Source organism: Meles meles, chromosome 9, assembly GCF_922984935.1.
Source record: "Meles meles chromosome 9, mMelMel3.1 paternal haplotype, whole genome shotgun sequence".
NCBI classification, from domain to species: Eukaryota; Metazoa; Chordata; class Mammalia; order Carnivora; family Mustelidae; genus Meles; species Meles meles.
In genome coordinates this window covers 45,226,254-45,243,071 of record NC_060074.1, presented here as the reverse complement: position 1 = coordinate 45,243,071, position 16,818 = coordinate 45,226,254, and the positions used below count along the sequence as shown (strand labels likewise).

Genomic DNA, 16,818 nt, shown 5'->3' with positions numbered 1-16,818 from the left:
CAAGTGTTGTGTTTGCTTTTGGATACACTCTGGGTCTTTCCTTATTAAACCGTTGTTGGCTTCTTGGATTGGCCCATGATAGTGACCCACTAGCTGCTCAGTGTGCCACGTTTCATAGTTCCTAGCACCTTCCCTGTGCTCTCTCGCCCTTGAAATGACCCTGGTTGGGGAAGTGACATTTACAGGAGGAAACAGAAGTAGGAACCCACCCGGACAGGCTGTCAGAGTGAGAGGCAGCTATGTATACTTCACAGGGCAGGATGCGAGGCTTTGCTGTGGGGAAGACTGAGTCGGACGTTACTGCTTTCCAGAGTGCTGTGCCTCAGGCAGGCCCTCCTGGAACGGCATGGAGTGTGGCTTTCTGATTCCATTGGTAATAGATGCGGAGGGGCCCCAGCACCGTGGAGCGCCAGTTTTCCGGGACGTGCAGCTGGACGCCCAGGGTGGGGAGTGGGCAGTGTCCCACCTTGAGTGGTCAGGCTGCCGTTTGGATCGGCCCCTGAAGTCAAGCTTCCGCTTTGAGGAATGTGCGTCCGCTGGGCCCTGCGCTGGGCTGAGGTTGGGCTTTGCGGAGACACTTGAAAGGGATCCTTATGGTAAAAATGTTAACAAATGCTTAACTAGCCCGTTTGTAAGAATAAAGTGCTTCTCAAGTCCTTGTGTGAAACAGGTCACCCCATCGCTGTCATTTGTATTTCAGTAACGCAGCCCTGAGGCCTCTGTAGGGTTTGCCTCAGGATGATGTAAGTTTCTCCGATCTTGCCTGGACGCTTCCAGGCGAATGCTCATGCCCCCGCCCATCCCAGAGCTTGCCTTATCACCCCTTCAGCTCCAGAGCCCAAGTCCCTGCTGCCAGCACACCCTTCCCCAGAGAGTAGGGCGCGGGTTCCATCCCTGACATTGTACGGGGGAACAGGGTGCACCGCTGAAGGCAGGCTCCCAACATCCCAGAGCTGGCAAATAGGACAGCTGAGTCAGTCCGCATCTCCCCACTGCAAACCAGACACCACTAATTCCCCGAACGCCACTGTCCCAGAGCTGGGGGCAGCTTCAGCAGAGGCTTCCCTGATAAGCCCCCACCCCACCACTGTCTTCACATTGTCCAGCCCCAGCCCCCTGTGCTGGGGTGGGGGGCCACCTTCCACCTCCCCTCCCCGAGTCCACTGCTTGCCATCCCCAGTAGACCTGGGCGAAGTGATGAAGGTCCGTTATTTTAAGGTCTGCCCCTTGTCTTTATAACTCTGGATAGTCACATAGCACGAGAATTCTGAAGAACATCTCATCCAGTCAGTTATATATATAAATACATTCCATCTGGCAATATTACACAATAAATATTTCAACAAATTGTGGTATAATACACTTAGGTTAAGAAAAGCAAAGATCTGTGGCTTTTTCAAGGAAAAAATGTCTTTGAAGGATCTGTGCCCACTGGGTGCAGAAGGAAATCCAGGGAAGGGCGCGGCCCCCAGCTCTTATCTGACTTCGAGGGGAGGCAGGACCTGGGCCAACACTTCCCGGTAGGGCGGGTACCGTCTCTACTGAGAATCCTGCTGGGTCTGCCAAGGGTACCACGTGGGGCTGCTCTGCGCGTGGGGCTGCTCTGCGTGTGGGGTGTCTGGGCTCCCCCACAGCCAGGAGGGAGGGGGGAGTGGGTTCTTAGTAGAGACGGAAACTGAGGGCCCTGGGGGTCCATCAGACCTGGTCATGGTCACCTGCTTCTGAGGCCATCTGGATAGTCCAGGTGACTGCAGCCACTGCCCTCTTCTCTTCAGGCCTGACCACACCCTGTGGTACCAGATCCCTGCAGCCACGTGGGGGTTGGGTGGGGGCCCCTACACCTTGGAAGAAACCTGCACGCAGATGCCCATGTCCCCCACAGGTCCCATCACTGCTTCAGCATCACGGTGGACTTGGGACCCAGGTCTTAGGGAACCAAGACGAGCTTTCTGGGTATCCTCTCTCGGTCTGTTTGTTCTCCACCTGTGCTCAGGGCCGCATGTGTCCCCAGGTGGGGAAGATGCTTGGAAGAACCGCAGAGCCGGCTGGAGCTCACCTGACCATGGGTGGGCGGTGGGAGCTGTTGGCTCATGGGAGGCCTCTGCTTTGTTCAGATGAATGGGCAGGGCCTGCTCGTCTCTAATCCGCAGAGATGTTCTAGGTCTTTCATTTGGTGGGTGGATCCCAACGGTGAGTCAGAACCTCATAGGGGCTGGGAAGAGGGACCTGTCTAGGAGGAGTGGTGCAGGGCGCTCTGCAAAGGCCATCTGCAAGGTGAACTTATGCATGGCAGACTCTCACTGTCCCCCATTAGCTCCTTTCCAGTGTCGCTCTGGGCCCGGGGCTTCTGTGCCAAGGGGCTGTGAGACTTTTGAGTCCTGCAGTCACTGCAGGAAATCCAGGCCAAAGGCACCATTGGGGAGGGGCAGGTGGGGACCAGGAAGCCCCAGGTGGAGACAAGGGGAGCGATGCGGAGGCTGCTGCGCTGGCCAGCATGCTGTCCCTGGGAGGCCCTCGGACCCTGTGCAGGGCACCCAGGCAGGTGACCAGGCTTTCCCCTCCCTGTTGGCATCCGGCAGTCCACAAGAACACTGGAAAGATGGAAAAGGTGGGAGCCAGGCCAAGGCGAAGAGGCTGAGGCTGTCTGGGCAAGCTGCCTTGTAGGCCAGAGGGGGAACAAGTCTGTAGCAAGGAACAGAGCAAGTCCTCCTGGGCACCGAGCCCCACTAGAAACATTGGCTAAGCAACAGCCCAACAGGGCTCTTCTCCTTTTGAAAGACCGCATCCTGAGATCACTCCTGGTTCTGTGGCTCCCCATCTGCGTGTCCCCTCCCTAGGCTGCCAGTAGTTGGCCACTTCTGGGCTGACCTACAGGGGCAGTGCGGGCGGCTCGTGCGGGAGCCTCGTCCTGCATGTGGCCTCGTCACCGAACACCGCCCAGAGACCAGACCCCGCTTCCACTCACTGGGCGAGAGGAAGGGCCTGGTGTGTCCGCTCACACGCCAAGGAGGACAGCGCTGAAATGGGAGCCGCTGCGCACGGTGAGGGAGGAGCCGCTGGCGTTGTCCAGGAAGACCGAGGCGTACTGCCCCGTCTGCGGGGAAGGGCAGGGTCAACCCCGGCTCTGCTGGCCTGCAGGTGCACCCCCCAGGTGAGCACACCACTGCCCGTGCACACTTGGCCCCCCAGGGCTCTCAGGGCCAGCAAGATGTTCCAGACGCAAAACAGGTTTCTCTGTGGCACATGCTTCTCCAGACGGGGGTGAGGGGGGCCCTTAACCCCTAACCTGGCCTAAAGCCACTTAGCAGAGCCTACCCAGGCCCAGTACTCCGGCCTGCCTTTTCTGGGAGTGGCCCGCACAGCCACAGGCACACATTCCCCAGAAGGGCAGAATCGGGGGGCTCGCCCACCTTCTGCCTCTTAGCACCCCAGGTAGGCCACGTGGCCCCAGCAGTATCAGGGACCAGACCCTCGAATGCCTTTTAGTGATCACAGCCGGCCGGCTCAGGCAGCCTGGCCTCTGATTCCGCTCGAGCTTGAGCACGTGACTTAACCTCTCTCTGCCTTAGTTCCCTTTTGAAACAGTGGAAACACTGCACGTCAGCTACGCTTCAGTAACGTTTTCTTTAAAAAGTGAATAGACAAAAAATAGGACTACAGACCTCAAAGCACTGATAATTAGATCATTTCTGCAAAGAGCTTAGAATGGGGCCTGGCACGGTGCCAGTGAAAGGCCAGGTGTTTTCTCGTTTAATAAATCCCTCCTTTACATCAGTTTCTCAATCACTTGCCAAAGGCCCCCCAATACCAGAGAGAGATGGTCAGGTATGGTTCTGTGCAGAAAGTAGGCCTCCCACCTCTCACAGTCTCCACAGGCCCAGGGTGTTGGGATGGCAGCCTGAGGGCATGGAGCCCACATCTGCTCCCTCCTGCCCCCTGTCCCTACACGGAGCGCCTGCCCGCCCTCAGTGCGGGATGATGGGCAGGTCTGAGAACTACAGCCTGAGAAGCTGAGCATGGGCAGCGGAGGACCAGCCAGGGCCTGGGGAAGAGGACCTGGAGGTGGCCCCACTTCACCTGAACCTGGGGGAGACACCCTCTTCTAGGCCTGGAGTCTGCCAGCACTGCTCCCAGAGACCTGGAGCCCCCACCAACACCCTCTCTCTTCCTGGTCACGCCCCAGTCACACCCAAGCCTGCCCCACGCACCTGCAGGTACAGAACGCCATTGACCGAGATGGTGAAGAGCTCACTGCTGCCCTCCAGGCCCATGACAGCCTCCAGGGAGCTGTGGCGAAACAGAAAGAGGATCAGCCCTCACCCCCAAGGCCCCACTAACCTCACCCACTGATCACCCCAGCAACCAACATGGGCCCAGCTGAGGGCAGTAGTACAGCTGTCTTGGCCAGGTCTTCTGGTAGAGGGTAGTATCTGAATGGGGTCCTCAAGAGGAGTCAGGAGAGTGTCCACAGGGCCAAAGGGGGTCTATGGGTGCCAGGAAAGGCAAGCTGGGGCCCAGGCCAGGAGCTGGAGCAGGGCCGGGTGGGCAGCAGCTGACACTCAAAGGTGGGTTCAGGCCAATCTGTGAAGGCTTCTTTCCGAATGCAGAGTACAAAGTTTGAACTTCATTCCCTTCTACAGCTGTTGTAGGGGTGCCTGCTCTGTGCCTGGGCTCTGCTGGGGGTACTGGGGATTGTCAGGGAGCCCACCACCCGGAGGAGAGGAGGGGGACGCGGCTGCAGTGGTCAGGAGAGGCCTCTCTGAGGAGGAGCCTGTGGGCCTCCTAGCGACAGAAAGTCAGCCCCCTGCAGGGGTGAGGGGAGCCGGGAGGCTGGGAAAAGTTGCGTTAAGAACAGGAACACCCACCACCCCCCACCCCACCCTTGCTGGAAAGGGAAGGTCCGCTGGGTACCCAAGCACTGACTGGGAAGCCAGAGAGGAGGTGATGGAGGACGGGGCGTGTCCAAGCCTGACCGGGCGCGGGAGGGGGCCACGTGGGGGCGGGTCTGGCGCCGGGATCCCCAGTCGGCCCCAGCGCCCACTCACGCGTTGCGCTGGCACCGGGACTGGATGCAGATGAGGAGACGCAGGCGGTCCCGGGGGCGTGGCGGCCCCCGCCTGGGCTGCTCTGTGAGCGCTGCAGGGGGAAGAAGTCTAGGTGGTCACGGCTGGCGGGGGCCCACGCACTCTGGGGCGCACCCCCCACCGCCCCGGACCTCACCGGCGTGCAGCGTGGCGGCGAGCGCATAGAAGCCAGCGACAGGCGCCGTGTACTGGCCACTGGTCAGGTTCAGGCCGGGACCGCGGTGGAAGGCGCCCTGGGCGTCGGGCTGCGGGACGCACAGAGGTCAGCCAGGGCCCACCCGCCGCCCCCGGCCCGCGCCCCGCCCCGCACCCGCTGGCCCAGACTCACCAGGTAGTAGCCTCCGAGCTCATGCAGTGCGCGCCGCTCCACCGATGCGTCCCGGCGCAGGCGGCCGTGGAAGGCAGCCTCGACGCGCGGCACCCGCGGGCCCGGGGCTAGGGGTGCGGCCACCAGCGCCAGCACGCTTGCGTCCCCCGCCGCCTCCTCCTCCTCCCGGATGGTGGCTGTGCCCTCCGGGGGGCCATGCGTGCAGGGCTCGGGCTCCGTGCGCTCACGCTGCCGCACTGCGCCTGGCACAGAGCGAGCAGTGGCTGCGCCCGCCCGCCAGCCCTTGCCTCTCGATTGGAACCCGCCTTCTGTAACCCTGGAACCCTGGGAGCCCGCTGCCGGACACTCGACCAACTGGGGCTTCCCGAGCCCGCCGGCTGCTCCTACTTCCCTTCAAGCTTTGGCTACCAGGGACCTCACGGCCCAGTGCCCTGGTTCTCCTGCCTCCCCTTGCCATCCCACCCACGCATCCCCCTCACGCTGCTGTTTCCTCTGCTTACAGTTTTACTGTACCCTGAATGCTGTCCTATAAGCAGTCCCGCTCACTTTTTCAAGGACGCTGGGCATAAGTTAGTAAGTATGGCCGCGTTGCTGGAAATAACATGGAGATCCTTCAGTCTCCAAAGCTCATGTATTTTAATAAACAGTACATGGAAGGGGGAAAAGGCTCTAATAGTTCCCATGATAAAGCGAACTCTAGTAAATATAATGAGCCATGGCTGGGCAGCTGGCCACGCACAGGATCATCTCTTGGACAGGACACCTCAGCGGTGCTCGCCCTCCCTCTGCCGCCTCCAGCTCAGCGGCCACAGCCTGGGCTGCACCTGCACTGCCCACTACACCATCCTTCCTGCCTCCCCCCACCCTCCCCCCGTGGGGGCTCTTGAGACCACTGAGACTGCCACAGACACAGGCAGGGACACAGCTGATCCAGGGGAAGAAGCTGGGGTCTCAGTTGTGGGGCCTATGTCACCTGGGGTGAGTCGGAAATCCCCATGGTTTCTTTGTGATCTGAGAAGCACTTTGCAAGCTTAAGGACCTCTGATCCCTCCCTGACAATCCTCACTTGGCTGGGATCCTCCCGGCCTTGGCTGGGTTCACCTGACTCCCAGAGGGGCAGTGGGTCCTGGTCCCCAAGCACCCACTGAACACCCAATGGCCAGTCCACCTTCTCTGCGAAGCCCCCACCTTACCACACTCCTGCCAACACCTGCCCCTGCCCCTTGGCCTCACCCACACCCGCGGTGGGCTCCTGAGCCCAGCACGGAACAGGGTCCTCCTTGAATCCTGGCCGACATGGGGACATCTAGCTGTCTCGGCTCCTCCAGGAACCCCTCCTCCAGCCGCCCGCACAGGGGCACTGCCCCTACCTCTCAGCAGCAGCTGGAACTCCTTCAGCAGTACCTCAGGTGGGATGACGGGGCCAGGGGGGCCCTGGGGACCGGGGGGACCTGGGGGTCCTGGCAGACCCAGCTGAAAAGGAATAAGGAAATTCATTGGTGAGGCTATCTAGCAGGGAGGCTGGGGACTGTGGGCACCGTCTGCAAGCTCTTGCCACTAAGAAGCAGGCAAACGGGGATCCTGCTTTGACCTGTGGGGTTGAGGTCAGTTCCTGGGCCTCAGACTCCCCAAGAAGGCAGCAAGGCTCTGCTTTAAAAGCCACTGGCCACTGAGGACTGCATTGTGCTGGAGGCCCAGGGCTGACTGGGGCAGTGGGGCCCCTGGGGGGTGGGGCTCCCAGCAGGCAAGAGCACCACGTGGGGACACAGAGGGGTTCCTGGATGGAGCGAAAGAGGGAGGTTAGCCAACGTCGTGGGGACCCTCAGGGAGCCCACCCTCAGCTGGGATGGGACCCCAACACAGGAGCAAGTCAGTCCCCTGCAAGGAAGGGCACAGGGGAGCCCCAGCTTAGCCAGGGGTGGGGCCAGGTGGCTCCAAGTGGTGGCAGTGAGGCGAGGTCATGGTGACAGCCTAGCAGCCTGCCTGTGTCAGTCTCAGAGCCCAGTGCTCCAGTGTTGGGGCCGACACGGGACAGGCCAGCCCTTGGTGGGGGGGGGGAGGGAGCAAAAAGCCCAAACCCAGAATGAGCAACACGGCTGCGGCCCAGAGCTCCCCACCCCAGGGAACAGGTAGCCATGAGGACCAGGTGTCAGGCTTCTGGCAGGTTGAATGACAGTGGGAACCCTGGGCTCCCCACCTCCTGGGAACCAGCTGGTATGTCTGTCACTCCAGCCTGACTGCAGCCCCTCCAGCTCGGTCCCCTTCTGCCCTGCCAGGCCAGCCCCGGCCTCCCTTGCTAGGATGCAGAGGGAGGAGAAGCGGTGGGGGCGGGGCGGGGGGGGAGCGGGTAGCTGATGGGCCTGCCTAGTACAAGAAAAATGATCAGAACAGACCTCAAACTCAGGGTCGCCTGGGCCCCCCAGCTTGGCACTTCCTACACTCTCTGACCCCAGGTCAAAGGGGAAGGTCTGTCCTCACTGGCAAGCCTCAGGGTGCACCAGTGGGGCTGGTGAGGGGTGCAAGGAGGTGATGGTGGTGGGCTGGGGGTACAGGGAAGCCCTGCAGGGGGAGACCCGTTGCTCACCACCCCCCGCCCTGGAAATACACACACACACAGCTGGGGCTCTTGTACTCACCTTCAGCTTCCTGGCCTTGCCTCTGCTTCCTCTCTTGCCATTGACGCCTTTGTCACTCTGCCTGATAAAGAGCATCCAGGCATCCCTGGGGTCGAAGCTACGTGCCCCCTCACCGGTGGGCTCCTGGAACACAGTCAGCCCCCAGGTTGGTTCGCCTTCCCCACTGGGTGCCCGCCAAACACATGGAATTTGTCCGGACATCACCGCGTCCCTGTCCTTGTCAACAGTGTCACTCAGGGCTCTGTCCTTGTCAACAGCGGTGCCCTCCAAGTCAGCACAGCTCTCCCTCCGTGCTTCCCTCCCTTCTGATACACGGAGGACAACCAGGCCACACCCACTGCCTGGGCGTTGTGTGAGAAGACGACTTTGTGAGTGAAGGAAGATGGAGTGCAGATCTCTGGAGCCCCAGAGAAGCGAGAACCCTGGCACGTGAGCCACCCGGCCTCTGTCGGCCTCTGTCCATAGGAGCTACAGTGAACACACTTCCTTGGGAGACTCAGCAGGAGGAAGGGGCAACCAGACTCACAAGTGCCAGGGAAGAGACGACTGTGATCATTGGGGCCCCCGTGCGGCCCACTCTGACGTTCGGGGGACACCCATTTTGGCCTCGGGGTAGCCACAGCTTACCATACGAGACAGTCGGGGGGCTGGTGGACTACCTCTGCTACGTTATGACTCAAGGGCCCTTCACTGAGTCAGTCAGCTTCCTTGGGACCTCCTAGACAAGGGCGGCGAGGCTTCCTGAATCCATTCTTACCCATACTGCATTCTGACCAGCCCCGACACGGAGAATTCCAGGAGGTCCCTTCCAAGCAGAGGCCTTTGGCCCATTAGTTAGTGGGCCTCAGGCAGGGCAATCTGGGCCCCAGAAAAGGCCTCCAGCTGGGAAGGAAATCAGCTGGAGGGCTTAGATGAGGTCACAAACACCACCCAGGCAGCTGATAGAAGGACCCAGGGTTTTCGAGCTGACTGGGACCTTCCGTCGGAGACAGAGCCAGGGGTCTCCTGGCTGCTCTGCAGGGCCAGGCATCTGCCCTCGGGAGCCAGTGTGCTACAGGAGGAGTGGGGGAGGACAGGGCCCTCCACATCAGAGGAGCCTGGGGTTGGACAGAGAAAGGCCTCAGAGTGCCCAGGGCCACCCCACGACCTGCTGGCTGCTGGGCCCTGCCATGTGCTGTCTTGCTGGTTGCTCACTGTGGACACAGGACTGGAGTCCACTTGACGGCCTCACTCTGCCTTCGGTGGGGACACATGCCGGCAGTATTCCACATGGGCTGGATGGGCGTGCCAAGCTGACTGCCCCCCAGCTGGACTCGGACCCCAGTTTGGTCTGGGGGGAGCAGAAACAGGCTGGAGCCATGTCAGCCGGGGACCCCAGCAGACAAGCCTGTGGCAGCGTGGGTGGGTGCTGGGCAGCAGCCCTGGCCCCACCAAGATCCCCAGCCTTGAGGGGCTCTCCAAGAAAGGAGGTGGGGAACCTCTGCTACCACACTGTCCCCCAAAGACAGTCCAAGGTCAGAACCCTTCCTAGAAGCACGGAAGGCCCCTTGCCTCCCGGGGACTCTCCTAACATCTCCCTCCTCCGGAAGGTGTGGCCAGTTGCCTGGGTGGGGTTTGCCTTCCCCGGACTCCTGGGGTGGGGAGGAGGACTTGGGAGGGCCTCCTCCCAGGGAGCCCACAGGGCTGGCTGCTACCTTCCCCCTCTTCAGAGGAGGTGTCCTTGGTCTTCGTGGTTCCAAGTGTCCGCTGAAGCCCAGGTGTGCCCGCAGTGCCCGGAGCATCTCCTCTGACAGCCCTCTCCCCTCCCTGAGAGGCCCCGCCGGCACTGAGCCTCCTTGGAAGCCCCTGGACCCCCTCTTCCCCCAACCTGACCACTCTGCACCACCCTCACAGGAGGGTAGGGAGTAGAACGAAAAATCACCCCTTCCCTTCATGGTCACACGTCACAGGACCCCATGCTCCCCAAACCCAAAGGGAGGCACTTTTTTGGGTTTGTTCCCGGGACAGAACTTCGCCTAATAGGCTGGGGGAGGGTGGCCTGACAAACAAGTTCCTTCCAATTTCATGAGAATCAAGTTATTCACATTCTACTCACTTCCCAACTTCCTTCTGCACTGCCCCCCTCTCCCTGCCCCTGGCCTGGCCACTGGTGCTCTGATGCTCCGGAGCCATCCCCAGAGCGCCAGGGCAAGGCCGACTGGCTGCGCAGAGGGGCAGCGCCCTGAGTCTTCCCCAGCCCCGCAAGACAAGTGCTTCTGTCCCCGCTTCGGAAGGGAAGGCCCCCGGGTCAGCCCAGGTCCCTGCCTGCGACGCCGCGCCTCCCTCCGCCCTTAGGGATCCGGACCCCAGGGAGGCGCGGGCTCGGGCTGGGGAAACTGAGGCCCGAGGCGTCCGGGGCGCTCTTACCAGCGTGCGGGCGGGCGGCCCCGGGCGGCTCTCCCCGGGGCCCGCGGGCAGCTCGTTTCCGAGGCCCAGCTCTGGGCTGTTGCGGCCGTCCACTGGCTCGCCGGGCTCCGGGAAGCGGAGGCCGCCGGCGGCGGCCAGCAGGCCTGCACAGACGAGCAGCAGGCGGGCCCCGGCGGGGCGGCGGGCGGGGGCCATGCGGGCGGCGGGTCCCTCTGGGCTCGGAGCGCGGCGTCCCGGGATCGCTCTCCCGCTCCGCGCCTTATAACGCGCTTGAATCCCCCGCCTCGCCCGCCGCGCGTCACAACCCTGCGCCCCCTGCCGGCGGCGGCGCGAACTGCAGCGACTGCCGGGGCGCGTGCTCGTGCATGTGTGCGCCCGCACGCGTGCGTATGCCTGCCTATGGGTGTACGTCTACATATGCGCGCGTGTGTGTGTGTGCATGCACGTGTGCGTATGTCTGCCTGTGTACATATATATGAATGCGCGCGTTTCTGCCTGTGTGTGTGATCACACGCTCATGCATATGTCTGCCTGTGTGTGTACGTGTATGCAAGTGCGTGTGTGTCTGCCTCTCTGTGTGTGTGCACGTGTATGTCTGCCTGTGTGTACGTGTACACATGCACGCGTGTGTGTCTGCCTCTATGTGTGCGTGTATTTTGCCTGTGTGTACGTGTACATATGCGCGTGTCTGTGTGTGCACGCATGTGTATGTCTGCCTTGTGTGTACGTATACGTATGAGAGCATGTGCCTGCCTCTGTGTGTATGATCACACGCTCATGCATATGTCTGCCTGTGTGTGTACGTGTACGCATGCACGTGTGTGCTTATGTCTGCCTGTGTGTGTACGTGTATGTATGCGTGCATGTGTGTGTCTGCCTCTGTGTGTGTGTCTGGCTGTGGGGGGTGTGCAGAGGCGGAAAGTGGGGAGGAAGGGGGTGCTGGGGAGGGGGCGTGGAGGGAGTGAGGCCTGCAGGATGGGGCACGGAGTAGGAAAGAGGGACATGCAGTGGGGTGGGGGTACGAGGAGGGGACTACCAGGCCGGGGTTGGTACTCTGTCACATTGGCTAGAGCGCCCAGTCCTGTTCAGCAGGTCTGGCCTCCATCTCCAGCCCTCAGGTCCCCTCCCTTTGCGCTGTCCAGTTCTCAGAGAGCCAGCGTGCCCATTCATCTGGTCCTGGACCCTCTGCCCTCCTGACACCCTTTTCTCTCCAGAGAGCCGGGTCTCCTCCCTCCTCTGAATCTGGGGGCAGCCCTTCCTCTATCTGTTCCGCTCTGAGGCCTGTAGGGACCAGGAAGTTTATCTTGGTGGCCCCCTGTGAGGTCCAGGCCTTGCCAACACAGGTTTAGTACGTGGGAGCAGGAAAACACTCAAAGCCCCTTCCCTGTGCCTCTTTCCTATGCGGGGACCCCTCCCTTCCGGGGCTGTCTTCTCTCCATGGTTGGGGTGCCCACAACTCAGAGTGGGCTGTCCTTCCCCATCCCTGTGCACAGGAAGAATCCACACTCTGGGACAGTGACCCTGCACCAAAGTGGTTGAACCAAAGCCCAGGCTTGAAGGACTGAGCCCTGTGGTGACCTGGCCAGGTGGGGGACTAGAACCTAAGGTCCAGCCCAGTGCCCAGCTAGAGTAGGTGGAACAGACCCTGCAGGCCTTGACCCAGGCTCCTCTCTGAAAAGAGCCAGACCACCCCTCAACTCTGAGCTGCTTTGTTCTATTCCCTGCCCAGGGCCTCTCTGACTCTGGCAGAAGGCGTGAGGGTAGCATCAAGACACCCACACCTGGTGGGCACACTGCGTACTTTGTTCAAGAGTGGGAGAAGGTGGGGCGCCTGGGTGGCTCAGTGGGTTAAGTCTCTGCCTTCAGCTCGGGTCATGATCTCAGGGTCCTGGGATCGAGCCCCACATCGGGCTCTCTGCTCAGCGGGGAGCCTGCTTCCTCCTCTCTCTCTGCCTGCCTCTCTGCTTACTCGTGATCCCTCTCTGTCAAATAAATAAATCTTTAAAAAAAAAAAAAAAAAAAAAAAAGAGTGGGAGAAGGCGCAGCTCAGGAACGCACCTTCCAAGGGCCCGCCACCCTGGGCCTCCCACACCAGGAGATGACTTCCTCCTCTTCAGAAGAGGGGAGGCCTCACCCCGGCCTATTTCGGGATGTGGGGAACTGAAAGTAGGTGGTGCCCTCCCTAGCCAGGGGGAGGGGTTGTGGGTAATCCCCAGCCAGGAGCACCCCCCACTCCTGCCCTGTTTCAGGGGCTGGTTTCCTGTACCCTATGGGGGAGGGGGGGAGGGGGGTTCACAGGAAATATTTCATGCTTTAGAAAAAAACCTCGTATTAGGTGTTCCTTGTTCTGTGACTCTGTCTCTTCCTGTAGGAAGTGAGTATGGTGATCAAATTGGGGTTTTTTTTGGGGGGGGGAGGGTGTTTAAACAAATTAAAAACCAGGCCTACCTTGAAAGTCTGTCCCCCAAGGGGTCTGTGTGTTCTGTGTGGTATCCTTCAGAGACAAATTAAGACTGGAGCAAAGAAGTTCTGTCTGTATTTTGAAAAAAAAAATTTTTTTAATTATCGGTAGAATGAAAACTTTGAAATTTCTAGAGAAACTGCAGATCCCCAAGAAGATATTTGGTAAACACTGGCTTATGTGAGATGCACTCAACAAAATACATGAACTTCTTCCATCTGCAAACATTCAACCGTTTTGTCACTAATAAGGAATCGAATCAGCTGAGGCTGTTTTAAAGCTGTCAAAGAATTAAGGATTTCTTGGGTGAGTCCTCATTTCTTGTCCCCCAAGGAAAGTCTATTGGGAAGCTGGGTGTGTGGAACTTTGTAGTGACATGTTTGTGCTGGGACATGGGCCTCGGTGTGAACTATTACAGCTTTGTTCAGTTTCATTTATTCAGGAAGACTTTATCTGGGACCATAGGAGGCCAAATGTGGGGCGTGTTCTGTCTACCAATCTGCTGGTAGAGAGAGGCTCCTGGCCTGGGGAGACGCAACTTGAGATCGGTCATTTCATGTTTCTGAAAACGCACGTCCACACCCAGCCCCTCATCTGCTTTCCACCGACCACACTGAGACCACATGGACTAGTCCCACAAGGCAGGTGGTTACACAGGGACACCCGGCCTGGGCTCAGGGCCAGGGCCAGGCCTTCTTGCCCACTGGCATGGTCCCATCTTCCCAACCACATGTCTTGCCCACTATGGTCCTTCCTATTCTAGATGATGAGAAATATGAGCTACATGATGATCTTGAAGGTTCTTGAAAATGTGGCCCTGTCCTTTCCCTTAGACAAGCCAGTAGCCATAGGCATGGGATTTCCCATGGGGGTCTGGCTGGGAGGGAGGGCCAGGGAAATGCATGTGGCTGGCCACTCTTGAACCCAGCAGGCTCACCCACAGAGCAGTCCAACCTTGGTTGGTAGGTGGACTGTCCCAGGGGCAGCTCTGCCGGGGGGAGGACAGACTTCTCTTGGGGGCCACTTGCAGGCCCTGACTCTGCCTCCCAGCTGATGGTGGCCAGTTTGTGTCAGAGCTCCACGGAATTTTCTTCTGGTTTCCTTGCCTGAGAGCTGGGATCAATGCACACGTGGCCCCAGGCCTGCTCTAGGGCGAACTGAGGTCACGGTGGGCGCTGTGTGGGGCCGTGAGTGAGGCCGGCTTGCCTTCTAGTCTGCCTAAGTGGCGAAGGTCCCTGACCTAGGCCGTCAGCCCTGTGTCATGGGGGGCTGCCCTCAGACTGATGTGAAGACAGAGGCTCCAGGCAGAGCGTGACTGGAACACAGGACAGACTGACCCAGCCGTGGGTCTGCTCAGCAAATCTGGCTCTGGCTTGGCCATCTGGAGCAGAGGTCACATTTGGCTTTGGAGGAGGCGTTCATCTCTCCGAGACTCAGTTTGCTGGTCTTTAGAGTGGGCATGATGGCTGTCGGCTCTAAGGCTCCGTCTGGGATCCCACTCATAAGTGAGGTGTGAGCAGGCAAAGCCAAGAGCCTCAGCATGGAGGCCGGGCTGCTTGGATGCCCCACTTCTGGGCGGCTGGCCTGGACTCTGTCTGCAGGGACGTGGTGTGTACTGCTCTCAGGCCCCGATGCCATTCAGCCCAACTTATGCTGTGGAGAGGTGAAGCTCGGGCTCTGTCCCCCTTGGCCATGCTGTCACCTTCCGGCCTTCTGGGAACAGAAGAATCCAGTTTGGGGCTTGTGATCCTCAGATGTTCGTGTGACTTCATTTCCATCTCACAGTGGGGGGCCCCAGCCCGCAGGACACCAGCTTTGAGGACAGGAGCTGTTGCCATGTGAAAAACGGTTATTTTCCCAAACAGTGGACAATCCTCGTGATGTCGTGGGCCCTGCTGGCGGACCCAAATCAAATCGGTTCTGGTGCTGGTACAGGCTCCCGTCACATGGTCCTGAGGTGATGACACAGCCTGGCTCCGGGGCCAGAGAGCACAGAGGGCCAGGGCCTTGCGTGTTTCTGGGGTCCCATTTCAAAAAAAATGAAATCCACTCAGAGGAGGGCGGGGCTTAGGCAAGAATCACACAGGTCAAGGACCAGCAGAAACCAGGTTCTGGTGGCACCCAACGGCTTGTCCCCTGCGGCAGCAGCCCCAGGGGCAGAGCGGGGGCCGCATCTGGGGCTGAGGTCCCGGATCCCAGGGTGGAAGTACTGAATGAGTGGCCGCAGGAGGGGACCTGACAAAGCCCAAGGTGTCCTCCCCCATGCGCCCTCATGCCCGGATGAAACTTAATCCTCATTCTTGGGCCCTCATGTCACGGCCTCAGCCCTGGCTTCCCATCAGCCTGCTGCACTCGAGCTGTTCCCACTCTTCTCTTTTCCTCCAGAGGAGGAACCTCTGCTGATGAAGTCATGGGAATAAAAGCTCCCTTTGCCCCCGAAAACAGTGGGAGCCTGGCGTCAGCCTGTTGTGTGGCCTCTCCGTGTCCAGGCAGGCGATCTTTGCTGCTTATTGGAACCTTCCAAACACATGACATCATCTAAATCTCAAATCCTGTGATTATCCCCATTGCACAGATGAGGAAACTGAGCCTGAGATATTGGGACTGGCCCAAGGTCACTGATCAGGCCTTTGCAGCTTGGGGTCAGTAGCTCATGCAATGAAGAGTGACTCATTCCTGCTGCGTACCAGGCATGAGGCAGGGGCTGAGAATAAGCCACGTGCATCCTGGACAGGTCTGTGGGCAACCTCAGCTCCCGGAGGGAAGGGTCCTTTTTCCCTTCTACCCAGAGCGTCTCTTGCCTTGTTCTCTGCTCATTGTTTCCATGCTTTCAATTAATTCACTTAGAAAACCAGACTGGTTCGCCTCTCAGTTTTAATGTTAAGAAGGTAGATTTTGGTGATAGTGGCCTAGGCTGTGTTCCTTCAGCAAAGGCCCCAGATCCTTGGCACCCTTTTCCTCTAGCTCTCTGTCTGGAGGCTGCATCCTCTCCTTCCCACACAGAGGAGCGGAGGGCTGGTGACAGCTCCCCACTGTTGCTAAGTGCCCCCCTGGAGGCCTCTTCAGCCTTCACTGGACTCCCCCCACCTGCCCACACTTCAGAAGTAGCCCTTGTTACACTGCCTTCTGTTACTCAATTTCAGGGGTCATCGTTTCCTCCCGGGACCCTGAAGGACACAATTGGCCTGAGCCAATGAATGGGGGTGGCTCAGCAGATCTTAGATGAGGGGATCTGGCACCCAAGTGTTGAGGACCAGGCCCTGAAGTGGGCTGAGCTTCCCCCACCCCAGACACCAGCCCCCACAATTGCTCCTCATGCTGCGCAGGAGCAGAAGCCAGTCTTATTCTAGAATACCACCCTTCCAACCCATTCGTGATAAAAAGAAATCCACGGACACGTTGAGTCTTTGTTTTGAAACAGTGTTTGGCTGAGTAGCTTCAATAACTGGAAAACATTGCAGGAGATTTTCATATGGAAAGATTCAGGGATCCCAGAAACCGTCATCTTCACGTCTGTCCACTCCCCCAGCTGACTAGATGGCCTCAGATCTGGGGCTCATGCTTCTTTGGAAGCAGACCCCCAGGACGCCCTGCTCTGTCTAAGCCTTGGGGTGCAAATTCAATTCTCCCACGGGAAATGGGCGTGAGGCTGCAGGTCTCGGAGCAAGGTGGACATGGAGGGACCCCAGGATTCCTTCCTCAGAGCCCAGGGATGACAGAGGCCTCTCTGGTCCCCGGGCTGTTTCAAGAAAGAGACTTCAAGGAGAGGAAACTCAGTCTAGAGGGAAGTGGGAGCTCCTGAGGCATCAGACGGTCAGTGCCAGAGCCGGAGCGAGGCTGGACCTCGGACTCCCCAACTTATAGCCCTGTGTGCTTCCATGAAGCTCACAGAAAAAGGGGAGG

The 16,818-nt window shown here is 59.5% G+C and overlaps 1 protein-coding gene across 3 annotated transcripts; it reads right to left on the bottom strand.

The window, feature by feature from the left end:
- Positions 1–79: 79 nt before the first annotated feature.
- Positions 80–10,676, bottom strand: ERFE (erythroferrone). 3 transcript variants are annotated; one of them, XM_046018727.1, is made up of 9 exons: positions 10,455–10,676; positions 8,049–8,171; positions 6,783–6,885; positions 5,413–5,654; positions 5,221–5,329; positions 5,046–5,136; positions 4,209–4,287; positions 2,966–3,132; positions 80–2,591 (listed from the first exon to the last, which is right to left on the bottom strand). In XM_046018727.1, the coding sequence occupies exons 1-9, from the start codon at positions 10,647–10,649 to the stop codon at positions 2,231–2,233; spliced, it is 1,470 nt and encodes a 489-aa protein (XP_045874683.1). In that variant the 5' UTR covers positions 10,650–10,676; the 3' UTR covers positions 80–2,230. The 3 variants fall into 3 exon arrangements, with proteins under 3 accessions (XP_045874683.1, XP_045874685.1, XP_045874684.1); XM_046018729.1 differs by having other exon boundaries at positions 2,500–2,591; positions 2,966–3,094; XM_046018728.1 differs by having other exon boundaries at positions 2,506–3,094.
- Positions 10,677–16,818: the final 6,142 nt, after the last annotated feature.